The sequence below is a fragment of the Pimephales promelas genome, chromosome 15 (assembly GCF_988280905.1).
Source record: "Pimephales promelas chromosome 15, fPimPro1.hap1.1, whole genome shotgun sequence".
In the NCBI taxonomy this organism is placed as follows: Eukaryota; Metazoa; Chordata; class Actinopteri; order Cypriniformes; family Leuciscidae; genus Pimephales; species Pimephales promelas.
Window position 1 is genome coordinate 17,527,070 of NC_142783.1, and position 24,915 is coordinate 17,551,984.

General features: G+C 38.1%; 1 protein-coding gene across 1 annotated transcript; it reads left to right on the plus strand.

Annotated features, from left to right (window-relative positions):
• Window positions 1–196: 196 nt before the first annotated feature.
• setd3 (SET domain containing 3, actin histidine methyltransferase) lies at window positions 197–23,162 on the plus strand. The gene is made up of 13 exons (XM_039671063.2): window positions 197–309; window positions 1,812–1,937; window positions 2,560–2,652; window positions 4,162–4,310; window positions 4,942–5,014; window positions 5,946–6,202; window positions 12,586–12,644; window positions 14,654–14,768; window positions 16,078–16,152; window positions 18,279–18,445; window positions 19,455–19,540; window positions 20,077–20,237; window positions 22,526–23,162. The coding sequence occupies exons 2-13, from the start codon at window positions 1,835–1,837 to the stop codon at window positions 22,988–22,990; spliced, it is 1,803 nt and encodes a 600-aa protein (XP_039526997.2). The 5' UTR covers window positions 197–309; window positions 1,812–1,834; the 3' UTR covers window positions 22,991–23,162.
• The last annotated feature ends 1,753 nt before the right edge of the window (window positions 23,163–24,915 follow it).

A 24,915-nucleotide genomic window follows, 5' to 3' on the forward strand; every position in this document is an offset into this window, starting at 1 on the left:
GTGAAGTCACGACAAACGAGTACCGCCTTAGCGAAAACCAATAGATACGTGCAGTTTAACGAGGTGAAATACATTTACACTTTAACCAATTGGCTCGCACGTATGCACTTGCGTATGTAACATTAGCCAATTAAAATTCGTTTCTGGACAAGCTTAGGGCGGAACAAACGCTTCAATGGCCCAATCCGCTTTTTAGAAATCCCATTAGGGCGTGGCTTTGTCTCTGAAGACGTTAGGTTTTACCAGTAAACCGTGCTGAAGAGGATTGAATTCCAGGTTGACAGGAGGATCCCTGCAGTCAATTGGAAGGTAGTTTTGGTATATAATGTGACATAATATATGTTTGCAAATACGCGCGAGGTGTGTATAATTAAACAACACGTAATACGTCACATGCATGTAAATGCGTGGCAAATGTACGCTGTAAATGGTGTCTAATTCAGCAAATTGCGAAACACAAGCATGCTGGTTATTAACACATTGAATGTGTCTCAAAAACTAGTGAGCTGCCTACCTAGACACTATATCTGGGCGTTGTAGGCGAGCTTGAAGCAATGAGTAACTTATGCTGTCTAAAATGTTGAACCTTTTTGAAAGCTGTCTGTTTCAATGGCGCTTATGATATCCTAAAATGAAGTCTGTGTAGGCAGCTAACCAGGATTCTTGGGCCAGGAACAGAGTCAGACAGATAGCTAGATAAATATGAATGGATGAATATGTATTGTTTAGGTTGAAACATCCAGTATTTAAACTAAAAACTGGCATGCTGTGTGAAGCAGGTGATCATCTAACTTACTGGTGGGTTTGAATGGATGCATTGGACAAGGCCAGTTATTATAGGCATCAAGCTGCTGATATTATTATTTAATATATTCTGATCTTGTATTCGGAATATTGATCTGTTGAGGTTGTAGGATAATGTTGCATGTCTTTGCTCTCATCCAGTATAATTGCATTGCTTCTCCTTTACTCTTAAGTAGCTTACTTTTAAGTGTTTCAATCCAATTTGCTCTTCATTAAAACAATTGTGTGTCTCATTATTTTTTTAAATGTTAGGCTTTGGGTGATTTGATGGAAATGTCCCAGATTTAAGCTTTGACATGTTCTGTATTCATCTAAAATTTTGACAGTTCAACTGGCCATGCATATTGTGTATTATGTATAATGGCATTTTTTATATAATAAAAGTCAGTTTATGCATGTATAATTGCAATCATAAACCATAACAAAGCATACGTTTTGAAAGCTCTACTGGTGAACTAGTAGAGCTTTCAAAACGTATGCTTTACCATTGAAATATTCTTGCAGTTTTGTACGTTGCCCAAATTTGCACAGGTAAAGAAGCCAACGAATTTTTGAAATATGGGAACAGCTGCCATATGACTCATTTATTTAATTTAACTACATACAATCATTTTGCATTTGATTAGATTCATGTTAGGGACATACTCATTGTTTACAATAAAGTACCTGATTTAGTGCCCTTTGGCTCGCTGTACCCATCCGTTTAATGGGCTCTCAGAGACCATTAACCTGTCTTGGCAGTGATTTCAGATTCAGACAGAGGTTATTTGGATGTGAAACATTCACATGTTTCTACTATTTAGTTATAAAATATACTGTCCACTACACCTAAATATTTATAAGAAGTGTGGAGAGTGACTATAGTCCAGTTCCTCTCAGACTATTGGCTCATTTTCTGTACAGCCTTTTAGGCTGCATAAAGGAGAATGAAACCTGCTCATGTTTTAGTGTTATTTTTACTGTAGTTAAAAGTATTTATTTTTGCATTCAACTGCCAATTTTCGCAGCCATCCTCTCTCAGACCAGCAAGATGGGCAAAAAGAGCAGAGTGAAGACCCAGAAATCGGGGACCGGTGCCACAGCTGTGGTTTCTCCTAAAGAGATGATGAATTTAATTTCTGAACTTCTGCAGAGTGAGTATAAAAAGCTTTATGGCTGCATTTATGCTCTGAAATACTGTTGCAATGATTTTCTCTCATGGATGTGTGCATTGCTGCTACACAAAAGAATTGTGATTTAATCCATAATCACATTGCATGATTGTTATAATATTTGTTATGGTGTTAAAGATGCAAGTGGATCCTGAAAATTAAACCTTTTCCGTGTGAATGATTTCCTAATGTATAAGTAAGTCTATTTAGTATTTAATCATCTGAAGCTTTTACAAATGGAGCCTCCTGAGGTTGTGCTCAAGGGTGCGGTGGTACTTCATGGAATCATTTGGTCATCAATCTACATTTTTAAACCGTACATCAAACATCTCTCCAAAATAGCATGTCATTTTGGGAAGGACATGCATTTGTTTATATCAAAGACAATTTGCCATCTGTGCTCTTGTGCAAGGACTTTTACCAGGCCGATAGATGCCGCAACATTTTACAAAAGCAGCCGGAAGAGAAAATGAATCGATCACCATTTGGTTACTCTAGGAAATGGAGGACTAAGCTATTTCCCCACATTCCCTTTTTGGATTCTGTTGATCCAAGCATAAGTGATTGATAAATATAAACGTTTTCTTTTCTTTCCCCCATTCAGAGTGCAGCAGCGCTGCTCCCTCTCCTGGGAAAGAGTGGGAGGAATATGTTCAGATCCGAGCTCTGGTGGAGAAGATCCGTAAGAAACAGAAAGGTACAGTATCGCTTCATATGAATATGATTTAGCAGTTCTCGAGCTTTTATGTAGCGTGGTTTTGATTTGCCATTGGCTATTGTCAAGTATTTAACCGTCCTAGTTCCAAGAATAAAGAGGACGGAAAAACAGGTGGTGTGGAACGTTTTTATAGTTTACCCAGATATGAAATTAATTCTGTCATTTACTTGCTCTCATTACTTTTTTCTGTGGATAAGCACAAAATTAGATATTGGTGTGTGTTCATGTGTAAGTGACATGATGAGGTTGAGTAAATACTGACAGAATCTTAAAGGAGTAGTTCACTTTAAAAAAAAACGTTTGCTGATAATTTACTCACCCCCATGTCATCCAAGATGTCCATGTCATTCTTTCTTTAGTCAAAAAGAAATTAAGGTTTTTGATGAAAACATTCCAGGATTGGCCACTAAACAGCTCAAGATCCAAATGACCGTTTCAGTGCAAACTGTTCAAAGGGCTTTAAATGACACCAAACAATGAATAAGGGTCTTATCAAGCCAAACCATCAGTCATTTCAAAAATAAAAAAAACAAGTTTAAGTTTTATAAGCACAAATGCTCGCCTTGCTCTGTTCTGTGTGAACCATTTTTTTTTCAAGTCATTTGGTTCAATCAATGAACGAATTGAAAGAAATTACTCAAAAGATTCGTTCATTTTGATGAATGAGTTCGAACAGAAGAGTCACGAACGCGCATCACAGAACAGAGCAAGGCGAGCATTTTTGCTTATAAAACTTAAACTTTGTTATTCATTTTTTAAATGACCGATGGTTTTGCTAGATAAGACCCTTATTCATTGTCTGGTGTCGTTTAAAGCCCTTTGAACAGTTTGCACTGAAACTGTCATTTGGACCTTGAACTGTTTGGTGCCTATTGAAGTCCATTATATGGAGAAAAATGCTGGAATGATTTCATCAAAAACCTTAATTTCTTTTTGACTGAAGAAAGAAAGACGTGGACATCTTGGATGACATGGGGGTGAGTAAATTATCAGCAAAAGTTTTTTTTTTTTTAAAGTGAACTACTCCTTTAACTACCTTTACTAGCAACATAAAAGAGTACAAGAAAACTTGGCATAAAAGATTGCTTGTTGTACATTTCTTTATTTGACATGACAGCATGAATTTAATAACAAAATGTACATTTAAGTAAGTTTCACACAGAAATAGCTTAGTTATACTGTGATGTAAAGACTTGAGAACGATCCTATCACATTACTTAATAAAATACTCAGTGGGAGTCTCTGAGATGTGCATTTAGAACATATAAATATCCATTAGAATAAACGTTAGACAGCACATTATGCAGTAGGATACACAAGAGTAATAGGTAGCACCGTTTAGGTTCACTTGTGTGGTGTTTCAGTAACATAATACAGCAGAGTGCCGTTGAATACTGGAATTCATTACAGAGAGAACTACTCGCGCTGATGTTCAATATACACACAATAGCTAAATCAGCTTGTCATGGGATTGTATTATTTCCTCAGGGATGTCTGTATCATTTGAGGGAATCAGGGAAGACTTTTTTTCCGAGCTGATGGCCTGGGCCGCAGAATGCGGGGCATCTTGTGATGGTTTTGAGATCTCCAACTTCGCAGATGAAGGATATGGTCTGAAGGCCACCAAAGATATTAAGGTTGGTGTTTTTCCTCACCTAGTCCGCAGACTGTTTGATAAGTTGGATGAGTCGAGACTTGATAATACGTTTTTAAGTTGGTCTGAAAGGCAGTTTGTCTCTAAATTGTCTCTTCTTAGCCTAAATAAGGCACAGTATGAACCAGGTGTTCATTTTGTACCTGTGTTCTTAGCCTCACAGACACTTGAAAATGTATGGAGATTAGATCCCTTGCAAATGATATGTGGGATGTGCTTGCTTTTTCTGCCACCTACAGAGCTTTCTGTCATATATTCAGTTGAAGACTGAAACAAGTAACCCAACTTGTACTATATATTGGCACTGGCCCCCATTAACTTTGTTAGTGCTTTAGGAGGTAAAGTTTTCAGTGCTGATTGTTACATAGGGGTTAATGATGATTGGTCACATTTTACCTCCAGACTTGATTGGGTTGAATATTCGGGTGTTTCTTTAGCTAATTGTTAATTACGAAATGTAGGTTTACACAATATTTCAAAGATTTCTATTTAAAATAGTGCAATTTGAATGTGTCAGGAAAGAACTAGCCCTGTAATCAGAATAAATCTTTATTCAACTGTACACTGTAACAATTGGTTTTTGACCATGTTATTTTTATTTCTGTCAATTTTAGGCTGAGGAGCTGTTCCTGTGGATCCCTAGAAAAATGCTGATGACTGTGGAATCCGCCAAGAACTCTGTCCTTGGTGAGTTCGCATAGTGTAGCAATGTCAGTCTTTGACCTTAATCACATTGAAACGTGCAAATGTTTCTCTCCTTGCATAGAATATGGAGACCTCATTACATTTATATAAATATTTCCTTAATGGCCCAGGTTAAATACACCTTTTAACTCCATCAACAGCATCTATTGATTACCACAGATAATGTATTTGACTCGTTCAACAGATGGTAATACACGCAAGTGTCCGGGCAAACATGCAACAATTTTGTTTCTATAATATTTTTGTTTTTATGTGATATTTTATATTGTTTTATTTATTTTTATTGTATAGTAATAATAACAATAACCTTCTATCATGTACATGTTAATTTAATGTTGTTTTCACACTTACAAAACATTTGATTTAGAACCAGTGCTGTTTTAGAAATATTTATACTGGATACGGTTATATTATTAGCTTTTTAAATTTTTATTTTAGTATATTTATATACTAACTATACTTTATATACTTTAGTATGTTTCTAGTATATTTTAGTTTTGTTTTTTTATATACTTCTGTCATTTTTATATTTTTATTTAGCTTTAATATTCTTATTTTTAGTTTTATTCATTTCGAATTTTTGTACAATTATTTTAAGTTTTTCCATCTAATATTTATGTTGTTTTATTTCAGCTTTGTCAATTGCTGAAAATGCTTTTTAATAGTTTTAGTTAACAATAACAAGACACAAGTTGTTATCCGAACCATCTGCACAGTGGCACATTTTCAAAATGTAACTGTACTGTGGTTTACATGACCCGATATAAACTTGAATTAACTTTCAAACAAACCAAGCTTTCTGCTCAATTAAACACGGGTCCATGTCAAAAAGGTAGCGTGAAAAGAATTAGTTCTGTTTTAATATATCTGGAAACCATTGAAGACAGACCCCTAATTGAACCTTTATTCACAGGGCCATTGTACAGTCAGGACCGTATCCTACAAGCCATGGGCAACGTGACCCTGGCTCTACACTTGCTGTGTGAGCGGGCCAATCCCAGCTCTCCCTGGCTGCCCTACATCAAGACCCTGCCTGCCGACTATGACACCCCTCTGTACTTTGAAGAGGAGGAAGTGCGCCACCTGCTGGCCACCCAAGCCATACAGGACGTGCTCAGTCAATATAAAAACACAGCGCGACAGTACGCCTACTTCTACAAAGTCATCCATGTAAGTCTCACAGCTATCTCAACTGTCTGTGTGCATGCATATATATATATATATATATATATATATATATATATTTATTTATTCATTCAGCTTGATTTTTTTTTATATTTAGAGTGTGAAAAATGAAAGTGACTTTCTACCACAATCTTAACTGAGTCTGATGGATTGCACTACCAAAAAAAAAAAAACCATGAAAACATTTTTAAAAACTTATGCAATTATAGCCTCTTGTTGATTGCCAAATGCAATGTGGTGTGATCAAGTCAAGTGTTCAAGTGAGTTAATTGGTTATTGCAAACGGTTTTACATATATTTACCTGCTTTTTCAAAGAAAAATAACTTCAGCTGTTATTACTGACCCAACTTAAGCACCTACTCACACATTTCAGCTACACAAAAGCACAAACTTTCTTATAGAGTAAACTTATAGAGTTGTACTCAATCGTATGGCAGTTTTGATGAGTGCGGCGACTGATAGCCCTATCTGTGTCTCATGGGCTGCAAGCCGTTTGAGTGCAGGGTTTTTTAAGTAATCAGCGTGACAAGTTATTCAGACTCTCCAGCCACATGAATAGCTGTCCTTTACACTGCTGTCTGCTGAGGTGAGGAAATTCAGTTTTAAAAGGATCCCTGCTGTTGAAGGCACATTGGAGATGGGTAAAAGGAGCTTTATAATGCCCTCTTGCACCCAATTTCAGGGCCCCTGATAAGCTGCCATTGACATGGCTCAGAGATGGTGCTGCAGTGGCAGTCTTTGACCAGCAGGGGGAGATGTTTATCCCTCAAAGTAGCGTTCAAAGCAAAATAACTGCTTGTCTGAAGTTTTAGATTTTAGTGCTAGAAAAAAAAATGATATGCTAATGATAAATATGATATGATACTTTTTGCTCCGTTACAATAAGGAATTAGAAATCATATACAAATATCAAATTGAAATGTACTTTTAGCCTATAAAATCTTCCTGTCACTTCACAAGTAAGTATTTCTAATTTTAGACATCTCATTGAAACTAAATAAAAATGAGTCAGTCAAGTATCAATGCTAAATATTCTGTTGTAGCGTCACCTGGTAAGTTCTAGGATGTATTTTACTTCCACTTTGTTTACAAATATGCATGATATTATTACTTTAAAATGTCATTTCAGTGTTATGCAGATCTTGAATATGCAGACATATTGAGATGGCAGTTCATTTCAACGGGCCTGTGATCTGTCCAATAAGTTTTATCCTGGTTCTTGGACCTCCTCTTAGATATTATTAAGGAAGCAATAATATGCTCTTCCCACTTCTCTCCAATTTCCATTCGAAATCTCTGCTGGTACATTTTGTTTCTTTCATTAGATGACTGTCAATTAGGGAAAAGAAACTAATATTTCACATTACTGTCAAGATAAGGCATCAAATATTCATGCAGATAGTTAATGTATTTGTCATTTTGTCTGCAAATCTGTTGACATTTTCTTTATTAAATGTTTTCTAGTTTATAAAAGGGCGTGGGAGTGTAATTAGGAGCTTTATTATTGTTTCTCCGTTAATAACTTTAATGAAGTGTATTTATACTGTTTTCTATACAGCGACTGAAACAAATAACAGGAAACGCAATAAACTGAAATATATACATCTGCTGCTTTTAAGCCGTCGGCAATCTCGGCATCAGTCAACCGAAAGTTAATCAATTTGTATATGTAGTGAATGATTTCCATATGAATATGTAGTCCATTAGGTGGCAGTAGTGAGTTAAGCTTCCAAGGGTACTGGTCTGAATGAAATGTTGCTTCCTCCGAAACGAACTTGGTAAAGTTCGTTTCTTGTTCGCCAAGATGACCTCTAGGCATAATGAATTACACATTGATCACGCCGAGTAAACCTTTTAATGAACAGAAGGATTCATTCTCTGAGCGTTCAAACAGAGTTCACAGTAAAATGAACATAACTCTTTTTGCTCATATAAAGCTCTGTGGGTTTTTTTTTTTTTTCCCCAAAGATGTTCAGTTGAGGGGGAGGGTTGTTTTGCCGGCCCTTCGGTGAGTGTCCTGTCCGCTCCTCTCCTCTTGGCTCTTCAGGTTGGGAGCCAGTGTCACTGTAATGACTACTGTCAATGTCAGCCTTCCTTCTGAGGCGGCCGCAGATGACCGGGCTGGAAAATTAGCTTGTCGCATTGGCTTTGAATTGAATTGACCTGAATGTACCTTCCACACATGACTGACAACCCCAGCCCCCCCTTCTTCTACTTCCTCCCACTGCCTGCTTTATCTGGACCCCCCCTCCTCCTCCTCAAGAAGAAGTGAAAAAAGCAAGGCCCTTCACCTGCTGGAATTGAGGAGCTTTTTATATATTTGCCTGTGTGAAGAGGGATAGGCTGTTGTCAACGCTGAGCGCACTCATAGGAGTATCCAAGCGCCTCCCGTGTCCGCGGGGGACCAATGATAACCGTACCTTCCTCATTGGGGTCGGGTGTGTGCGTGTGTGGGGGAGGTGAACCTCATAAGGTGACCCCGGTATGCAGCGAATGCAAAGTAACCTTGGTGTGCTGCATCTGCCGTTGTTGATGAGAAATGAACAGGCTCCCAGTGGTATGCTCTCATCCTACCCCCTCTCCCTAAACCTGAGAAGATATCTGTCTGACCTTCCTGATGCAGCCTGGAAAATGAATGACGATGTAGGCATGGGTCTCTTTCATAATTTTCAGTAACGTACACAAAGTCGAGAAATGAAACGGTCTACGTAACAGAAGTAAGAAGTTAAAAATGCACCTCAGCACGCGCACTGATCAAGCTCTCTAATCCCGAGCAGGGCGGCGGATGGGGTGCTTGGGGATCTCGGCTCCAGAAAGACCTCCTGGAGGCCACCGGCCAATTAGCCGCGTTTCCCGCCGTCCTCGTTAAGGAGAGCGGGCACTCGTGGTGGGAGCTTTTGTTTTCTAATTGATTTACAGGGCCGTTCCCCCCTCGTCTCTCTCTGAGCCGTGGTGCCATTGTGGCACATGATGAATTACCTCTCTCTGGTGATGCTAATGCATCACAAGCTGAACCTGCAGCAGTGCAGCTGCCCTTTATCTCCGAAAACTGCACCTCATCAAACGTGCCGTCTAAAACTACCTCCGTGCCTTCTCAAACTACCTTACTAGTCTTTATGTGAGCACATTTGACCTTTTTCCAGACTTCCAGGCCTCATCCTTACCCACAGGACTCCTGGCGGACCTCTTCGTGGCCTTTCTGCAGCCAGGCCCCCCCACCCGCCTCCGAGGTGTATCACTCTGTTCAACTAATTATTGCCTTAATTGAATCTATTACGGTACTTGGGCACTCGAGTATTTGGCTCTCAGAGGACTGAAAATATCATTAACTGCGCTTTAACCCTTTTCAGGTGGCCTGTAATGGTTACCGGGGCTCAAAAGTGTTTTTTTCTACTTTGTTTAGCTGCCTTCAGCACATCTTCCTGCAAGAAGTCTGCGAAGAACTGCTTGACTCTCTGGAGATTTGCCCTATTACTTCCATCAAAACATATGTTTTCCTCCCCATCCTTACATGAACCACTTTCCTTCATCTGCAATGTGAGGCTCAAACCCAAGACACAGAATTCTGACTTGCCGGCTTTACCGAGAGCTTATCTTTTAATGGTTGTCCGTCAGCGTACGTGAGCGATGCTTCCGAGTCAGCCTGTTTCTTAGAATTGGGGTTGAAATGAAAGGAAGTGGTCCAGCTCTGCTCTGTTATGTCATGTTTTATGAAATCACAGCTGACCTATACACCTTCATCCAACTTGTGTTACACCTTTGCCTGTTTACTCACAGCAGAGGCACCCGATGCACATAACAAAACTGGACTCTACTCTGCCGGCACACTGAGTTACAGGCAGATATATGATGTGACCACACTGTGTCAGTGTGTGTGGGTTCCAGTCTAGAGCAGCAAGGGGGAATACTGGGCTCAATTAGTGTCAGGGAAATTGATTAATGGGGAGAGACGTGGAAGGTAAAAGTTATCCACTTCTGAGCGCTTGCATTTAATGCTTCTATTCCTCAGTTTGCGAGCCTAATGGTGCAGCTTGGGTTTGCGCCCTCTTTCCAGTATGCGCACGGATGTCTCTGAGACGTCTGTGAAGGAGCATACACTACTTGAAAATTGTTTGATTCTGTCTTCAGTTACTCACCTTGTTATCGTTCCAAACTCGTATAACTTTCTTCAATGGCTAAAGGAGTGTTCACGCTGCTCTTTTCCATACAACAAAAGTTTGTTTGCATTCAAAAGCAACATAAAAGAAGTCTTTAAAAGATACTATTCACTGAATTTTGTATATTCAAGCCTGATGAGTCTGGGTTGGTTAAAGACTGGATTCCCCGATAAATTGGTTAATGGTTACATGACTTGCAGGTAAACAAATACTGTAAAAAAATTTTAGTAATTGTTTTATCTTGATTGCTTTTATTTTAACTTTGTTTTAATCTATTAGCTTATCAACTCATGAGTAGGGGTGTGGATATCCAATCCTGGAACTGGATGCTTGTTATAAAATAAAAATGGATTCCTCTTATCGATTCCTTTGTTTACTTTTTCATATTATTTTAAACTACTCACCCACACACTTTATTGTGCTGCGCACAAACCACACACACAGAAAAGGTTATTTTAAACCATTCAAGTAAAAAGTCTCGCATGCGTACATCCAAAACGTGCACACAGAAAGAGGCCTCATACTGTAGTGCGCAATACTGAACTTGATTTCTTTTCCACATCCATTTGTACTTAAATGGAAAAATAATACTCAAAAATGTAAAAATATTCTCGTAAACACCGTTGATTTGAGTGATGGTAAACGGAAAACTAATGTGTGGAACAGTGTATTGGATCCGTGCAGCTCTTAAAGTGACGGCAGCCTAATATTCCTGCTGCCGTTAATCAAACAACAAAAGACAGAGAAAAGTTCTTAATAACTTTTGTAATGTATATTTTATTTGTAAACTGCAGTGTTTCTTCCATTTGATTCATAGTTTATGTACCTGAATACCTGAAAATCTTAACACGCTTATTTAAATCATATTATCTTTTCAGTTGTATTCATTTGTGCGATTATTTATTTGTTAATTTTTAATTACTGAGTGTTTACTTGTCTTTAAACAATGCTTGAACTTTATATTAGTTAGTTAGGCTAGTTTGTTATGGTATTTTTTATAGTGTTCTTTAGCCTCTTGATTTTTATTCATGGTATTCAGCTGCAATGAATTGTTTTGCAGTACGACTTATGATTTATGTGAGAGATTTACTTGGGATCGAAATTAGGAATGGATAAGAATCACAATCCATAAGCAGAAATTCAAACGATAAAATTCATACTCATGAATTTGGAATAATCGGACGTGTTGATGTCAAACTTGGCACAACGTGTCTGCATGAACCTTGCTCAGAAAATTTGTCTTATTTGTGTAAAAACATGATAAAAACACATTTAAAATAGATTTTCAAACATTTGCTGAATGTTGATGTAGCATTCAATTAAAAAAAAATTGCAGATCAAAGGGACATTTTATGGAGGTTATTTTGTATTCACATGTAAGTGATTTATTATATTTTGAAATCTGCAACGTTCACATTTTCTTTTGTTGTTTTGTTTCCTGTCTGTTGGGCAGTCTTATCACTCATTCTGTGTGACGGACTGATCACCTGACTCGTTATTATTATATTCGAGCGCGAGCTTTTTGATGTACTGTTTTATATACATATCAGCACCATTACGATTTTCACGGTACCTCATTGTGGAGTACAGTGCTTCATTTCACAGGACAAGCACCACACACACACAGCCATGAGAGTACCTGTGGGGGAAAAGAAGAATATCCTTCACTCTCAGCTTCATACCTACATCTATTTTTATGGCTCATTTTGCATGTTCAGGAGGGTGCTACGGGCCGGCTGAATTAGACCCTGGCATTCTTTGCTCCCTACCTTTTTTTCCTTGGGATTGTAGCGCGCCCCCCCTCTCCATGACACCCGCTGCAAATGAGCCCTTGGAGGGAGCGAGTCTGTGGCTTTAAATGTAGATTTCTGTGGCACCAGTGGCTCTCTGTCACACAAATTGATGAAGCAGATTTATGACGGCTGCTGGGCACAACAAATTAAGTTGACAGTGATGTATGGGGGGCTAATGCCACCATGATCCTTGCATAGCACCACTGGACGCTCTTTGCCTGGCTACACTCTTGTTAGGATCTGTTAGGCAGCCACATAATGAAATTCCACTGACTGATTTGTGTTTTTTTTTCCCTTCTCTCTTTTCTTTCCTCCCTTTTCTCCTCTACCTCCATATCTCCTTCTCTCTGGTCCTTAACTCTCTTTTCTCCTTTTTCCTTCCCTCCACTCTCTGTGTTCCCCATCTTCAATTCCCAGACTCATCCGAACGCCAGCAAACTGCCCTTGAAGGATGCTTTTACCTTTGACGACTACAGGTTGGTTGAAATGTCCTACTATGTTAAAAAAAGAAACTTCTCTTCCCTGCTGGAGCTCAAAAAAGGAAAAGAGCAGGAAGATGAGCCGTAGGTTGGTTGTAGGGCTACGCGACGGCCCTTTTAAAATGAGGCGTTTGTACTCATTGTTCTTTCATTAGCAGCAAATTATCTGTGAAGGAATAATTTATCATTGGTCCCCTTTCATCTTCAGATTGTTGAATATGATGCAAGTCTGTGCCTCCGTTGGGTAATGTGTGAAGAGAATGGAATAGCGTCTTGTCACAGCTAATGTTGTCTTCGGTGGACTTCAAGTTCCTTTTAATAAATTATGTCCTTATTATTTAGACCTAGATTTTTTTTTTTCTCTCTCTTCTGGACAAATTCAGATTTAAGGTCATTTTATTGCCTTATGCAAGCTATTAGAGCAGCTGTATTCTGTACTTTTTTTAAGTCCACTTGTAATGGAAGATTTTCTTTCAGTTGTGATTTAGTTTTACATGACCATTTTCAACCCTCTCTCTGGCCTTAAGAATTAAAAAGGTAATTTTTATCCTTGTGCATTTAGAAATTTTGTATGCAATTGACCCCTGTTTTGATAAATTCTTGCAAATGAAATGCGCAAAAGTGCTTCCTATTCAGAATACTAAAGGCCTTGGTCTGTAAACATGGGCGTTGATGCAATAAAGTCCAGATGAAATCAATATTGACCCTATTTACTTTGTTCGCACGCGTCACTAGAAAATAGTTCACAGAAAAAATGAGTTGTCTTCATAATCTTGAGCAGAATATACTTAAAGGAGTAGTTCACTTTTCAAAAAACTTTTGCTGATAATTTACTCACCCCCTTGTCATCCAAGATATCCATGTCTTTCTTTCTTCAGTCGAAAAGAAATTGAGGTTTTTGATGAAATTTTTCGTCATATAATGCACTTCAGTGGGAACGCAACGGTTCAAGGTCTAAAAGACAGTTTCAGTGCAAACTGTTCAAAGGGCTTTAAACGATTGCAGGCGACGAATAAGGGTCTTATCAAGCGAAACAATCGCTCATTTAATAAATAAATAACAAAGTTTAGGTTTTATTAGCTCAAATGGTCGCCTTGCTCTGTTCTGTGATGCACATTTGTGACTCTCCTGTTCGAACTCGTTCATCAAAATGAACAAATCTTTTTCCGAGTCATTTGGTTCATTCAACGAACGAAACGAATTAATTTACTCGGAAAAAGATTCGTTCATTTTGATGAACGAGTTCGAACAGGAGAGTCACGAACGCGCATCGCAGTACAGAGCAAGGCGAGCATTTGAGCTTATAAAACTTCAACTTTTTTTTTTTTTTTTTAATGAGCCTTATTCATTGTCTTGAATCGTTTAAAGCCCTTTGAACAGTTTGCAGTTTGTACTGAAAGTGTCTTTTAGACCTTGAACTGTTTGGTTCCCACTAAAGTGGGAACCAAACCATTATATGGAGAAAAATGCTGGAATGTTTTCATCAAAAACCTTAATTTCTTTTCGACTGAAGAAAGAAAGACATGGACATCTTGGATGACATGGGGGTGAGTAAATTATCAGCAAAAGTTTATTGTATTAAATACAAATTATTAGCAAAACTCCTTTAACCTCCAACTGTTTGTCTGCTTGCAAGCAAGATATGACCTGGAGGTGCTAAAATCAAGCCCCGTCTGCATTTTTTTTCTCTTTCTCATTTCAATATTCAATTTCACTCGGAAATGCATCACAATCCTGAAGTCAAATTGGTTGCAACAGTCCGGTTCACATGGGCTTTAATGTTCTAAGGTTGTGACATAAATACTAGTGTCCAGCAGCTTAGTGTCTATACATGATTTTTTGGGTAGACTGGAAATGGAATTTCGTGTTATCAATTATAAAATAGGTCTACATTTAAACTCTTTGACTTTGACTCCTGTTTTCCATTATATGTCCTTTTAACATGTACAGCATTTTATAGTAGTGTGTTGAATTTGTAATGAAGCCATGCCTTTTTTGTATATCAGGTGGGCAGTGTCTTCTGTAATGACTCGTCAAAACCAGATTCCTACTGCAGACGGAAGTCGGGTCACACTGGCTCTCATCCCTCTCTGGGACATGTGCAACCACACTAACGGACTGGTGAGTCCACAGCACTGCTGCAAAACCAGTACAGAACTCCGCAACCAATTCAGTTCAGCCATTTTTATTTTTAGAAATATTCCTGCATGACATGGACGTTTGCAGTGCTTTCACTTGTATTGCTATCTTGAAGTACAGGGGGAAAACATTTACTTTTAAGGAATGCGGGAGTCTAATGTGATGCTTTTTTTTCTTCAGTAGATTATGCCTTCATCCCAAGGGTTATTTTATATTTATTTGGATAATTTGTCTTTGATTGTGCTCAGCAGCTCCTGCCACAAAGCAATATATCGCCTCTGTTCATATGACTCTGTAATGCACTTATATCCTCAAATGAAGTTTTGTTTCAAATTACCATGTGCATTGAAAATCACAGTCATTAAGATGTGTCGTGAAATGTTTTTTCTGGTAATCCCCTGGTTAAGCTTTAATAAAAACATATTGTATTTTTCTTTTTTGTTAGCAGTGTTTTTCGTGCAATTTACTCAAAGATTATTTGATTTAGTAGAAGATTTTGAGAGATTTAATAGTGAAGGATTGTATTTGTTAGGGTGTGTTATTTTAATAAGTTGGCTTTATAACCATTAGTAAGTGCCATTTCATTCGTTGGTTTTGCCCTATTGTTTTGTTTCATTTGATATTTTTCCCACCCACTGAATATTTTCATGATATAGCCTTACAGTTTTGGTTCCTAATTGTTTGTATTTAACATTTTAAAGTTGGGGGAAAAGACAAAATAGAAAGGTACAGGTTTTTGTTGACTCATGCTCTGTTTTGCACCTGATATTAAAATCGGTTTCCGGTGATCTGGTTACAAATGGACGGGAAAAGGTGTAAGCAAAATTCAATAACAATGACAACACTTAAACTGGGAAAAGTGGCATTAAAAATTGGCTTTTGATGATGTCAGTGGATGGAAAAGTCTTGAATATATTTCATATAAAATAAGGTGGAACAGTTCATGAAAAAGCCTAAGAAACTTGTGTGCTATTGTCCTGCTTAATTATTGAAACTTATTATCCATTTGTTCATGTGATGTGTCATTTATACACTACGTTTCAAAAGTTTGTGGTCTCATATTTCTTATCATCAGTGTTGAAAACTGTTTGGAAATATTTTTTTTATAACAATGAAAGTCTTTCCTGTCACTTTTGATCAAATTAATGAATTCTTGCTAAATGAGTGTTTTTTTAAAAAAATAAAAAAATAAATAAATAACACACATGTATGCATACAGATATATAGCCAAATCAGTATCTTGTATATGACGTGACTCAAATGTTAAGACTTTTTTTTTGTTCTGTTCTAGATTACGACCGGCTACAATCTAGAGGATGACCGATGCGAATGCGTAGCTCTCAAAGATTACAAAGAGGGCGAACAGGTGAGTCTTACAACACCATCACAGCAGCTCGACTGTTTACAGGTCACAATTAGGATTACCGTTGTTCTGTTACAGCAGAAATATCTCGGACGGCTTCACATCTCTCAATGCGATTGACAAAAATCAGCGGGTGGATTTCGTGCCATGCACTGTCCACCTAATGCTCTTGTACATTTTCAATTTCTATTTGCGCACTCTCACCTCGCGCTATTGCTCTACGCTTGTGCTACCGTGATGCATTTATCAGCCAGCAGCCATTACGAAGGCCCGGGGGTAATATCAGAGCGGAGGCATTCAGATCCAGCCATGGGGAGAGCGGATATGCAGGGCACACAGTGACAGGCCAGGTATACCCCCCTCCCCTTCTTTCCAGAATGTGAATTATTTGATAAGATTCGCAGAGACAGCCAGTGGAAGAAGAAAGAGAGTGCGGGGGCCGGCGTGTGGGACTCGGACAAGCATTGGGGGGAGTAGGAGGGGCTGTTTCGGGACCGTCGCTCCGTACAGAGCCGTTTGATCCCTGATTCCTGCTGCTGATTTCGCACTGGGCCGGAACTCACTGTGGAGAGGCTGAGAACAGGATTGAACTGTGCTTCTCTCTCGCCCCCTCTCTTTCTCTTCAGCAATATGTTTTATCTCTCTCTCTCTCACACACACTTTCTGCGCAGCATTATCTGTACATTTTGTGAATGTATTGTTGAGGGGAAGACGTGAGCGGTGTTTTGAGAGGACTGTAGTGTGGGAAGGAAGTTTTTAGGGCTAAATTGCCACTGTATAATATTCCATCCATTCCCATAGACCTGTGAGTCCAGGTGTCCATGTCTACTTCAGCTTCTGAAATAAAAGGCAGTGCCAATTAGGGTTGGGAACCGAGAATCGGTTCTTATACAGAACCGTTTGTGTTTTTGAAAATTAGTAAGTTTCGGTTCCGAAAACAGTTCTGGAAGCTTATCCTTTAAAGGAGTAGTTCACTTTTAAAAAAAAACTTTAGCTGATAATTTACTCACCCCCATGTCATCCAAGATATCCATGTCTTTCTTTCTTCAGTCGAAAAGAAATTAAGGTTTTTGATGAAAACATTCCAGCATTTTTCTCTATATAATGGACTTCAGTGGGAACCAAACGGTTCGAGGTCCAAAAGACAATTTCAGTGCAAACTGCAAACTGTTCAAAGGGCTTTAAACAATTCCAGATGATGAATAAGGGTCTTATCAAGCGAAACGATCACTCATTTAATACATAATTAACAAAGTTTGAGTTTTATAAGCTCAAACGTTCGCCTTGCTCTGTTCTGTGACGCACGTTCGTGACTCTCCTGTTCGAACTCGTTCATCAAAATGAACAAATCTTTTTCCGAGTCAATTCGTTCCTTTTGTACGTTGAATGAACCAAATGGCTTGAAAAAAGATTCAGTTTGCACTGAAACTCTCATTTGTCATCCAAGATGACATGGGGGTGAGTAAATTATCAGCAATAGTTTTTAAAAAGTGAACAACTCCTTTAATAGTATATAGATATTACATTGGTAATGAATGCACTGAAAAGCCCTCGTGCTACTCGTATACATTTTGCATCAGATATCAACGCAGAGAGAGAGTATAAAAACAGTTAGAGCTGCACGCTTAATCTTTAAAAGATACCCACGCGATTACTAAATGACAAAAACTTCACACCCGAACATTCAAATCTGTTTGCACTGTCGCTGACCTAGAAAGAACAATTGTCAATACCGTATCTTTTGTGTCCAGAATTTACAAAATGTATATAACCAGTGAGTACATTATGAATGCCGTTTTTCAATCCATGTTTTCGTCTTATCCTGAATCACTTCGGTAAGCCTGTAATAAGCGTTTATATTCAGACTAGTTTTACACCGGTCAGGTCGGCACCGCTGTAGAGTATCTGCCTGACTCGTCAGAGGCATATTATCCTATCAGACATATACAGAGAGAAGTAGCTCTGGCTATAATGTTCTTCTGCAAGATGCATTTCTGTTTATTAACTGCTGGAGATACAATAAATTGGCGGAACCGGAAAATGTCTTACGTTTCCCAACCCTAGTGCCAATTATGCTTTGTTGTAGTAATGTGTCGAATTACAAAGTTCTTCCCTTTGTTTTCCCTCAGATCTACATATTCTATGGTACGAGATCCAATGCAGAGTTTGTGATCCACAATGGTTTCTTCTTTGAGGACAACGCACACGACCGCGTGAAAATTAAGCTGGGTGTGAGCAAGAGCGAGCGTTTGTATGCCATGAAGGCAGAGGTTCTGGCCCGTGCAGGGATTCCTGCGTGAGTATCCTGTACAGAAATGACATATGATTTATGTAGAGTCAGGTCTTTGACTAGCTTTTCTTTTTTTTATCATTTTGACTTTAGTGTTTAGTCTAGTTTTAATTCATTATAAACATATCTGGCCTCATAATTGCATTGCATAAATTATCTATTTAAGAATTATATATTTATTAATTATATATATATATATATTTATTATATATAATATATAAACTTTTTAGTAAAGATGAGCCAAAATAAGAAGTTTAAAGACATGTTACAAAAATCAGTAATCAAGTTTTAGTTAGAAAACTTTTTAATAATAAAACAAAGGAAATTATTATTATATTAGCTAATGGCAGTGTACTGTAATTATTGAAATGTAAATTATCAATTATTGAAATTATTACTGGAAAGTAATTATTTTTTTTTTCGCCATACATTAAAAAAAACATTTTCTTCTCTTTTTGTAAATGTAATGTGTATGATATTCGAATCGCATGTTAACATCCGATTCAATCCTAGATGTCTCAGTGGTGCGTAATACTGCTGCAAGAATCATCATCCAAGTGTAACCGAATTACAGTGCTGTAAAACCTTTTCTATTGTGGCATAATACTATCAGCGAACTTTGTCACACAGATCAATATCCTTTAAGTCTCTAAAAAAAAATCCACACAGGCCCATATGAAATTACCTTTTGATTCAGGTCAGAGTCAAGATACTTCTTTTCATCCCCTTGTAAGTCAGACAGGAAGAGGCCATAGATATGCTCCAGTAATTAAACTGTAAATTATAAATGATTGAGCGTGTTTTTAAAAATGCATCAAGTTCAGTAGCCTCTCATCGCTTCAGATCAATCAGTTGTCATGCGTCGGGGAGCAGCGCCGCGGTCTCGTGCAGGCAGGAGGCTTCCATTAGCACCTGCCCGTTCCACTGGAGTTAATTGGGGTTTAATTTGAGATGGGTGTGTGGGGGGGGGAGTCAGTTGGTGCTTTGAACCCTCTCCGGTTCTTCTCCTCCTCAGGTCCAGTATCTTTGCCCTGCACTGCAGCGAGCCGCCTATATCCGCTCAGCTCCTGGCCTTTCTGCGTGTCTTCTGCATGACTGAAGGTAAGATATCATCCCGCCTGGCACTAAGGTATACCAGTGGTCATACATGGTCCATAAATCATGGAACCTTATTCCATACCACATCCTTAAACTAAACTAGACAGGACAACGAAGCCTAAACAAGTGCCCCTCGGGTGTTTAATTGATCAAGACGGTGTGGCAGATGTGTGGAAGGACTGATCCAGAGTGAGTGAAATATTTATTAGCATCCATGTAAGAGAAGTTTTTGTCATAAATCCCATAAAGCAAGGCCTTGTCCTCTGGCAAGACCTCTTAAGTCTGAGTTTATACATTATTCAGAATTTTTATGTTAATTTTTAAACGAAGCGCGGCCCCTGTGCTGGGGGCTTCTTTTTTTTTACTGGTGTGACAGGATTCAGCGTCGAGCGCGTGCGAAGCACTCGTTCGGCAAGCCCTTTCATCTCGTTAGCAGCCGTGTAATCATACCTTACATAATCGTCACAGATCAGACCTGCCGGCTCACTTGCACAGCAGATTACTCCCTTAACTAGAGAGGTGTGCATTTCTGATTGCAGAGGAACTCAGGGACTACCTGGTGGGCGATCACGCCATCAACAAGATCTTCACCCTGGGCAACACCGAATTCCCTGTCAGCTGGGAGAACGAAATCAAGCTGTGGACGTTCCTGGAAACACGGGCTGCGCTGCTTCTCAAAACCTACAAGACAACCTCAGAGGTGCTGGAATCATGTCAAACAATATCTGAACTTTTCACACAAACATTACAAAGCATCTTTAAATTTTTGAAGCTTTTAAATTGGAACAAAGGTAGCATATACCAAAAACATTTCATATTGTCGGTTACACTTTATTTCCAAGTCCATTTTAGACATTCTACTAACTACAAGTGATTTTGCAACTAAATATCAACTCAAGCTAGCCTAGAAATCTAGACTCCCCCTAGCGTAGTGTAGTCTAGCAACTCTCCGTTGACTTTCGAGCTGGAAACACCAAACTCTAGTCAGGCCAAACACATCGTGTATAGAGTCGGCTGGAAGGCTTAACATAATGACGACAGGGATGCGAGGGTTCACTGCTACTTGAAAACAAAGAATGGCTGATTCTGCTAGCGAACAGCTGTCTTTTGATTCGGCTTTGCCCGCAACTCGGGATGAAACATGAACAAAGAACGGCACGTGAGTCATTTTTAAAAGATGTGTCAGATCGCTCTGACTACGTAACCACTTTCGTTGCTCTGGTTGTTTGTAGCGCTGTCATATTGCATGCAGAGGCAATTTGAAAGACAGCCGTTTATCCCACCCCTCTTATTGAGCCCTGTCAATGGTGAGTTTCCAGACCTAACATCCTGATGTAGGTCTGTCATGCCAGGATAAACTCAAGCCTTATTCAGATGGACTAGTTTTACCAATTTACCTACTGTTTTTCGGCAAAGTAAACGGTCCTCTGAGAAACCTAATCCTGTCCGGAATCCGGATGCTAATGTCTGCGATTTCAGACGTCGTGCTGTAGTTTCATTTCATTTTAATATGGATAGTATCCAATGAAAAAAATTAATTATTAATTAATAAATTGAGCAAAATCGTGGAAACTGCAAAGACTGCATATTTTAATATCAATGTCTAGTAGGATACTTGTCTAGATGTCTCTGCACACTTATGTGGGTGTATTATAAACATCCACTTCTATAAAATAAATTCATGATAAGTTTATTTAAATAGGGTTTTAATAATAAATGAAAGGTATATCAACAAGTAATGAATTAAACGCATATGTCATAAGTGATGCACACAAGTACAGCAGATGACCTTCTGTAATGCCCACATCTATTAAACTCCCACCTCTAGAATAAACACAGCCATGTTATTCCCATCCTAATCAGTACATGAAATCACAGATGTCCGGTGATAAGAATTGTAACACAAACATTGTTTAGAAAACTAGTGCTGTCCGAATACAGCTTAACCCTTATTAATTTGCAACTAGATGTCAACTAACTTTAGTAAGAGTATTAGTACGTAGTATATCAGACTGTTAAGTTCAGTTGACATGTACCTGCAAAGTTACTTCTAGTCTAGATTGTCTGTTGGGGAGCATCAAAGTAAAGTGTTAGCAGATATTAAGCAGACAGTCTATTAGTAGTGGAGTATTAAAGTGTTGTCTTATTATTTTTTCAGTATTCTTTGAATATAACAGCAAAAAAAAACATATATATATATGAAGAGTTCAGATGCAAAATGCTGCCTCTAAATGCCATTTGCAATTTTCTTCTTTAATGATGATTTTTATCAAACTTGTATATTTAAGTTCAGTAATTTCACTTAAATGGCAATGATAATTACCTATTAATTGTTATTTAAGTGAAATTACTGAACTTAAATATACAAGTTTGATAAAAATCATCATTAAAGAAGAAAATTGCAAATGGCATTTAGAGGCTTTTGCATCTGAACTCTTCATATATATATATATATATATGTGTGTGTGTGTGTGCATGTGTGTGTGTGTGTGTGTGTGTGTGAAATTTTGCTCACCAAAGCTGTTTTTTTACAGTAAAAATACAAAACAATAAAAACAGTAATATTTTGAAATAATAGTATTTCAATTTAAAATAAATAATAAAATAATTTTATGGCAAAGCTGAAATTTTCACATCCAACAGCATTTATTTGAAATATAAATCTTTTGAAACCATAGAAATGTCTTTACTGTCATATCAAAAACAACAAATAACACTTCATTAAATGGAGAATTAAATGTGGATTTTTTTTTTTTTTTTTTTACATTTTCAAAACATTTGTTTTTAACCAGTTTTACACTTGAGGGCTGGTAGGTCATCCAATCAGAATTTAAAATGAAATAATCTGTTGTCGTTTTTTTTAAAGTTTGAAAGTTTTTTGATAACTGATTTTGTAATCTAGCAGTTCATTTGTTTCTGATCGTTAAACAATAATGGTTAAGCTAGCCAATATGGTCATTATTTAAAGATCTCTGTTGTCTTGATCAGGAGGATCGCTCCATGCTGGAGAAGCCTGACCTGTCCCTGCACTCCCGCATTGCTATAAAGCTACGGCTGGCGGAGAAAGAGATTCTGGAGCGCGCCGTGTCCTGCGGTCAGGCCAAGCGCCTGCACTTCCAGAAGCAGCTGGACGAAGGAGCCTCGCTGCCGCTCTACGAAGAAAGTGACATCGCCCTTTTGGAGAACACAGATGCCAAACTCCCCATCATCCTGCGCAAACTGGAAGAAGAAGACGAGCACGTTCAGGAGGAGATGAACCTGGCCGAAATCAAACCCGACGCTACCTGCCTGGACTCCTCCATGCCCCCTGTTCTTAACGGCCAGTGTAAAGATCTCAATGGTACTCAAGAGGATCCTTCAGGAAGTGATGCAGTGGTGAAAGGGTGTGAGGTAGAGAAGCATGACCCAAGTACCAAACGAACTGAAGGTGAACCAAAAGATGGTGGCAAATAGTCCTGACCAGTGCGCGGTGGCAATCTTAGTTCCTGCTCTTTATTTATTTTTGTTTAAGAGACTCACAAATAGGAGCAAACGCTTTCTAAACACAACAATGCAGCGGATTTCAGTTTAAACGTTTTTGTTTGTTTTTTAATAAATGCAGCTTAAGTATGAGCTAGCTCAAGCTATTAAAAGCCTGTTTTTTTTTTTTCGTTTGAGTTTTTAATCAGTGCCACAACTTTTCTTTTGTAGTAGCTTCACTCGTGCTGCCAGACACGTTCCTGTTAACAAGGTGAGGAAGTAACCAATCATATGGACAAGGCTTGCTCAGACTTAACGAAATGAAAAATATATATATATCGAAGACTTTAACATGGTAATGTTGCCATGGATGTTTCGGTTTAGTCATCTAAAATGCTGACTAAGGGATTTTTACTTCTCTCTAACCAGCCGTTGCTGTAGACCATGGCAGAAACATGCTTGACGTTCAGTGCCGCTTGACAATCATTACTCTTATGTTCTGACATTGATCCGTGAAGAGATCATCACTGATGCACGCTAGTTACTTTACTCACATAAAAAGTAAGGTTACTGAAAGTCTCAACGAAGTGAACATTATTTCCAGTTTTGAATGTTGTAACCTGAACCAGAGGATAGGAGATTATTTGTGGCTTTATGGTTACTCTTTGCTGTGAATGTAATTCTAAGTTTGTGTGTTAAAACCATTCACTCTTTAGGATGGTATACATGTTCATTTTAATTCTTCTATGCTAATGAACAACCTTGCAGTTAATAGACGGACTATGATCTCGGAGGACTAACTCCCTCATACTGGATCTTTGAGAAATCTTTTTTTTTTTTTTTTACTTGCTTCTCTTTATTTTTAATGCAAGTATTACGTGTTTTATTTAAGTATTCACTGCAAAGTTCACTAAAGTGGTCATCTTTAAGCCTTGACAAATGTCATTTAATTGAAGTAGAAATATTGATCCAGGATGAAGACCTTGTGCATTTACAGATGTGCACCTCCCACAAGGCAAAACTCTGTTCCTGTCAGCTTTTAAACGACAAAACATTGGGGACTATTAATCACTGGAACAGTTCACCCAAAAATGAACCTCTACCATTGTTTATTTACCCAAATGTTGTTTGAAATCTGTATTTTTTTTATTATTATTTTAGACCTTAAAGCTTAAAATTGCAACGGGGGTAACCAAGAGCCGCATCACCAAAAAGCTTAATGAAAGTGGTTTATACATGCAACTTGTGTTTTCAAGTCTTCTGAAGCCATATGATAGCTTTGGGTAAGGAACACACTGACATTTAAGTGATTTATTGATAATATTTCATTTTTTTCCTCACACGATGCTATCATATGGCTACTGTTGTTTTTTTGGAGCTTTACCCCCTTGGTCACTAAGAACTGGCAAAATTAAATGTGTGTGTTTTTTTTTTTTATCTACTAATATAATAATACAAATAGCACAATTATGGTTTGGTACCACATTAGGCTAAGTAAATAATGATTACGTTGCTTTTTGGGTAACCTAATTGTTAAATCTTGAGTCTCTACCCAGTCACATGATCCATCAGTAGTGACTTATGAGGTGATGAGAAATTAATCGAAATATGCCCCCAGTGTTTTGTTGTGCTTTTGAAATCCCATATGTTGAAATTGAAACTGCATTACTTTTAATGTGTTCTGCCCATAAACAGCACTGTTCAGAATGGTTTGTTTTCGTTGAAAGATGTTTGAGTGTATGGAAGCCTTCCACTTGTTCTTGCTGCTTCTGTATATAGATTTATAGCTTTGAAAGCTAACAGCTTTAATACACTTATTCTCAAATCTTTAACATGATCTAGCCATAAAGAAGAGACATAGTGGATTGCACTGACTCCTAGTACATCAGTATGACTGTATAGGTAAAAGCCATTAGAGT